The 6,672-nt window shown below is 37.9% G+C and overlaps 1 protein-coding gene across 1 annotated transcript in view; it reads left to right on the forward strand.

Moving 5' to 3' along the window:
* Positions 1-1,838, forward strand: part of LOC121878488 (calpain-A-like) — a 30,905-nt gene extending 29,067 nt beyond the window's left edge. The window contains exons 13-15 of the mRNA XM_042384745.1: positions 580-707; positions 1,180-1,375; positions 1,753-1,838. Of these exons, the coding sequence (XP_042240679.1) occupies positions 580-707; positions 1,180-1,375; positions 1,753-1,838 (410 nt within the window). The remainder of the gene's footprint in view (positions 1-579; positions 708-1,179; positions 1,376-1,752) is intronic.
* Positions 1,839-6,672: the final 4,834 nt, after the last annotated feature.

The raw sequence follows: 6,672 nt of genomic DNA on the forward strand, positions 1-6,672 counted from the left end.
GGTGTAATTTTGGTTCTGAGACTTGAGATTTTTTGCTGGGGCTGGAAATTTTAGGGCTGGGGCAGCTCAAGCCCCCCAGTATGGCATCAGTAGCCCCTTAGGTCCCCCAGTATGGCACCAATCACTCCTTAGGTCCCCAGTATGGCACCAATCACTCCTTAGGTCCCCAGTATGGCACCAGTAGCCCCTTAGGTCCTCCAGTATGGCACCAATCACCCCTCAGGTCCCCAGTATGACACCAGTAGTTCTCAGACCCCAGTATGGCAAGAGTAACTCCTAAGGTCCCCCAGTATGACACCAGTATCCCCTCAGCCCTCATACAGCACCAGTAGCCCCTCAGGTTCTAGATATTGGATCGTTAAATGTATACAAATCTCGAATATGAACCAGGTGACTTAAATCAGATAATCCAGACCAGTCCACAGTTCATTATCCTTGGCTGATATCTGACATCTGTGACAAGCTACCGGTAGATATTAATGACAAATACTTTTACATTTATTTCTTACATATTGTACAATGATTTCCTTGAATTCTCTTAATTAACCTGGTAATCCCTTTTACTGCCGCCATATGCAGAGTTTGACATCGAGGGCATCACCAAGAGTCTGTGTCAGAATATGATTGCCATGATCGACACAACACAGTCAGGAAGTCTTGACCTAAAGGAATTCCTGCGATTGTGGAGAATCATTAAGGTTTGGAAGGTGAGAATTTAAGAGGAGAAACTCGTCTATGATTTATGTGATCGTCAAACTCACGCTCCAGAATGTATCTTTATGATGTTGTATGATGCAACGGACGAAGCATTTTGACAATCATACACAAACAATAGGAAGTCTCTGTGTTCATTTTGAAATTCATCGGACCACTCCATAAAGATACTTTTTGGTGTGTGATATATATAAAGTTTCTTTCATAATTGTTAAGGTTTAAAAGTGTGGCAGATCTGTGAGTTATATTCGGAGGACATGAACAGTATTATGGAATTATTTAAGGAGTGCATGAGAAGTTCTGTAAGTCATGTAGGAGCAAATTCAAAACAATATAGGGAGTAGAGTAGAGTAGAGTAGAGTAGAGTAAAGTAAATAGAGCAGAGTAAATCAAGAGCTTCGTACTTCACTTAAAAATTATGATAGCTGGTCCACATCACCCACGACTCTACTCTTCCTCCTACAGAATGTCTTCAAGCAGTGTGATGCCGATAACTCTGGCTACCTATGTGCCTTCGAGAGTCGCCAGGCACTGAAATCAGCCGGGTACTGCCTCAACAACAGCATCTGCAACACTCTCATGTACTTCTACGGTGATGAGGAAGGAAAAATGTCCCTCAATGATTTCCTTACGTGTTCTGTCAGGCTGAGAACTACAATGGGTGAGTATTATTAAATGATATACTCGTATGTGTGTCTCCGTATACAAAATGTCTCCTGAAACTTCATGGTTAATTTTAAATCAGTAATGGGGCGTCAGATTGACCTGTGGAGTTTGTTAACTTGAGTGTGCTGAGATTACCCCTCGGAATAAAAGGTTAGGTTAGGTTAAGTTAAGTTAGGTTAAGTGAGGTTAGGTTAAGAACATAAGGTGTGGAGTCTATCTTCTTTCTTGAAAATCAGTATCACATTCGCTATCCTCCAGGATTCTGGTACTACACCCGTTTTTAAGGACATGTTAAACAAATTTGCTAAGGGCATACTGAGCTCTTCCATATCAAATCCCATCAAAAGCTAACACCTATACTTCACATTGCAGAAATTTTCCAAGAGAAGGATCCAGACAAGACCCGGAGTGCCACCTTCACACTCGAGGAATGGATTAAGCATTCTGTGTGTGCCTAAGCACCGGGACTCTTGGCCTACATGTAGCAATGGTATACTATTAGTCTACCTTCTCCAAATTATGATGAGATCAGCCGGTACTAGTTGCTGCACTGAATAATATTACTGATTGTTTATCTCTCTGATTGTGTAAAATATTACTTGTATTTCTTCGTGCAAAATGTTGATTGTAAATGATTTTGTCGTGTTGTTTGTAAGTTTTAATTTCTATTACATATTTAAATACAGTATACAGTTAGAGATAATGCTCTTCATGCACAAGATAGAATTTGATTGCAGTAATATTTTTAAAGTGAATTTAAATTGAAATTCATCATGGTCATAGATAGTCTATATCTATAAACAAGAATATGACAATTATCAGCCTAGCCATGATAGGTCTCTGATTTCGAAAATAAAAGCAGGAATGATCATCTGATGACTTTGTTGGTGTTCCTTGGGTAAACGTCCTTACTGTTTACTATTGTTTGGAAGAATATAATTACCTAAGGGGTGCACTGCCCTCTAAAGGGTTAAGAGGTACTAATTCACAGAAACGAGGAAATTTATCAGTTAATACTAAGATGCATTTATTGTCTCGCTCTCTCGTAGGCTATTTACACATAGCATCATATTAATTACATCACACTCCAGTGACTTTCAATTAACCATAGTTCTACCTGACCTGAAATTATGGTGCCAGCAGCCAGCAGTTGGTCGCCAGACACGAAACCACTAACACGTGTTGAAGAGGCATCACACCTGCGGCTATGTTACTCCCTTCTCTCTAAGAAAAAAGAAGCCAAGGATAAGTGTGTTTGAACCATCCCATTAACTAAGATACCAACAATCATTATGTGTTAAGAACAATCTGGACTGAAAAAAACTACACTACGTATGTATGTTTTGGTGTTTGTCACAAGAACAAAACAGTGATAAACAACTAAAACACTTGTTATACAGGACTGATGGAGGGAAAGACACACACACACACACACACACAGAAGAACCATTAAGGTACCATTAATCACCATTAGTGAGTTTTCAGATTTAATTAAACTAATTCTCTAAAATGCCTACGGCTTTTATGGCATTTTATTTCACTTTGTATCAAGAAGAAAAAACTCTGAGTTAGATTAATTACATTCTACACTTACTGCTGGCCAGATACTTCCAGAGGACTTGTCTCTTAACAGCCTATGACCTTGAATACATGACCTCTGACCTTGTGTAATGACCTGTAACTTTACCTGTTGACAAATAGTGATTAACAGCCTGGTAATGTTGGTATACCTTGTACTGTTGGTTATACTATTGGCACTACAGGAAATTATCGGTACTAGTGTTGATACTAGTGGCATTGAATGGACAGGAAGGTGTGTGTGTATGTGTGTGTACGAGGAGGGAGGAAGGTGTGAGTGTTTGTGTGTAGGAGGAGGGAGGAAGGTGTGTGTGTGTGTATGTGTGTGTGTGTGTGGCAAGAGATATATAAAATACTGTATACAGCTTTTGGTCTCTACGATCTTGCATTTATAAAAGTCTACAGTAATTCGTTTTAGCTCTGTAATTATACACTAACAAGCCAGTGAAGTGGTTGTCTACCTACAGTACACCTTAATTCTAACCGTAGGTGGATGAACACGCGTCTCGTATCCACTACACAACTCTTATTTAATATTATTCGACTGTTAATTTTATTTTAATTTATTTTGTCTCTGGTTTGTTTATATAAAGACTAATTGTATCATACTTAATTAGTTTTTGAGTCTTATTACACAGGACTCCCCATTTATAACAACTATTTCAGAATTTTAGTTGTCGAGCTTTATCGATCTTCATCTCACAGCAGCCGATGGCATGTAAAGGTTATGTGTCATTAGTCTGAGTAAAAACAAATGGTGGTGTCACTCTTTGTGTGTTCGACGGTATTGAAAACGAGCTTGTGACACCATTAACAACCATGACAACAATGCTTCTATCACTAAACGGTGCCAGAGGTGTATTAAATCTTTCCTCTACAGGTACTACAATAACCCATGAAGTTCTGTGGTGTTGTTGTTTTTGTCCCGTCTTCAACACAAAGCCTCTCCCAAAACTGTTTTACTCTTATATTTACAGTCGATTTAATTCTCTTTGAAACTATAGACCTTAAGAAAAAAAAACATAAAAGAAATAAAAATCAAAAATAAAAAGAATTCTAACAAGTATTTTTTCCAGGGCGAGGTTCACCTGAGGGCGTCGAGATAATTAACCTATCCATATGTGATGACTAAGTCTCTCTTCCTTTACTGAGTCAGACATTGGGTTGCTCACTCGTGATAGATCTTCCTACATGTTTTATATGAAAGATTCTGAAACTCAACTCAAATTCTTTAGAGTGACGGTAGATAACCCTAATGTAGTTTGGGTTATGTCATGTTTTACAGTCAGTCGTCTTTCTTCTACACACAGACCTTTGATCACAGGTAAGTTGGTGGGTCGCTTCAAATTGCTCATTGATCACTTTAGTAATTATAATGAGGTAATTTATGCATCCTAGGTATATAGCATTTGAGTCTGCAATTCATCAGTTAAAGTGACAGATGACCAAACAAATTCGAATATTATGGCCATAAATACACATCTCAAACGTCACTTGTGGATTGTGGATTTTAATGTTAAATGTCAAAAATTTCCTCTAAGTCGAAATAACACTATTCTATGTCGTGTCAGGCCACAAATCTCGCTTTAACACAGGAAAGTTAAAATGAAAAGAAACATTTCGAATAATTCATCGATTCGGAGTAAAAAAAAAAAGGTATAGTGACTTATTTTCTTAATATTTGTAAACATAACATTGATAATAAGAAACTTTATGTGTAGGTTCATAGCGAGTGTGGCCCTTCTCAAGGATTGGATCACCTGGTTGTCAAAATGTGTCCAACGTGGGAGTATTAATGTAAACTGACTCGCATTTCATCCTGAAGAATTGGTCTCTGGAGTACTTTAATTGTCTTTCAAGTTAAAGAAATTACCATTCTTTGTGAATTTTGATGCTTGAAAACTTGACTGCGGCGCTCGGGGGAAGACAAGTGACTAATGACATTTATGGTACGAAAATAATGTTACACTAGAATAGGCCGTTCACTTGATGTCCAGCACGCGATATTTTTCTGAGCATTCTCTAGCCCGGAGGGGAATAAATGACTCCTGCACACCTGTCTCTCCAACACAACTCTCTCCAACACAACTTTCTCCAACACAACTCTCTCCAACACAACTGTCTCTCCAACACAACTCTCTCCTACACACTTGGAGGTGAAAGTTGAAAATGCCTCGGTAACAAATCTCTCTTGTTTTCCTATATCTCAGCGACGTGATAAAGAGAATAACATTATACTGTAATTGGTATTTAGAAAAGAGTAATAGGAATAATGAACTGGATTACATTGTCACACTAACCCTAGAAATAACGAAGGGAAAAAGAGGAGACGGAGAGATAACCAAGAACTATATAGTATTCAACGTCGGAACAAACACCACATTATTACACAGAGGAACAACAAGTATAAACCAGCCAGAAAAATGAAACTAACCAGCCATTTTTTTTTGTACCCAGTCTTTACAGTGTCAAAAACCTGTGCAGGGATTTTAGGTTTAATAAAATCCCAGGTAAGGATTTTGACAGTGATGGTTGTATAATGGAGTTAGTTAGGGAATGTAAGTGGATGCTGGGAATGATGTCGTTTGTGTGAGACAATGAGAAATGTGTCATGGAGGTATTTAATGTTACTAATTTATTTATGTCTCATTATACGATGGACTCAAGACCTTTGTTTTTAGTGCAGTTGGTGAGACAGGTGTACTGGGGTTAGGTGTGTAGGTGAGACAGGTGTATTACGGGGGTAGGTGTGTAGGTGAGACAGGTGTACTGGGGTTAGGTGTGTAGGTGAGACAGGTGTATTACGGGGGTAGGTGTGTAGGTGAGACAGGTGTACTGAGAGGCAGGTGTGTATGACAAACGGGTGTATTGGGGAAGGTGTGTAGGTGAGACAGGTGTACTGGGGGACAGTGATAGGTCATGATTTTGGTACAGTTTGGTTGGGAAAACAAAGTTGCTGGCGAGACACTTTTATTGAGGAGACAGATGTGTTGGTGGGACTGGTGTGTGGGGGAAACAGATGTGGTCGAGACAGGTGCAAGATGATGTGATAGAATGGTCACAGGCACAACACAGTATAAATATTGACACATGATAATAAACTTATTTGCTCTGATAACACTCAGTAATTACTTGTTTACATGTTATCTTTGCTAAATTCCAATGTTCAAAGACTGAGTATTTACACAGGAATTCATATCTGTGCCTCAGTGTAAATATTGCGTAAATCACCAGCTCTACTAGTCTCATGTTAATTGGCTAGTCAAATTGCAACTAATTATGTTCAGCAAAAAGTCGTAAATATATGCAACTTATTTGAAATGTAAATAAAGCCATTTATTTCCAAATTCACATAAAAAATATATATCGTTCACATAAACTTATGCTCTCAATAAAATTTTCCAATATTAAAATGTTACGATAAGTTTGCTAGGTTATTGTGATGCTCAAATAATAAATGAATATACATATTTTGTTTTAATAAATTTCACGATACTTACTTAAGAATTTATATGTGTAAATTATTTCTAACAACAAAAACTGAAACGTCACCAAAAAACCTAACTATTTAAGGAACACCAGAAGAATCTACACACTCCAGCTTATTTAACCTACAGATTAACCACCTTAAACTAACCTCATCCCTTTAAATAGTGTTAGGATAGGGGTGATAAATCATAAGGGTAAAATAAGCTTAGGTACAGATTCTTCAGA

This window comes from Homarus americanus, unplaced genomic scaffold (genome assembly GCF_018991925.1).
Source record: "Homarus americanus isolate GMGI-L3 unplaced genomic scaffold, GMGI_Hamer_2.0 scaffold41027, whole genome shotgun sequence".
NCBI classification, from domain to species: domain Eukaryota; kingdom Metazoa; phylum Arthropoda; class Malacostraca; order Decapoda; family Nephropidae; genus Homarus; species Homarus americanus.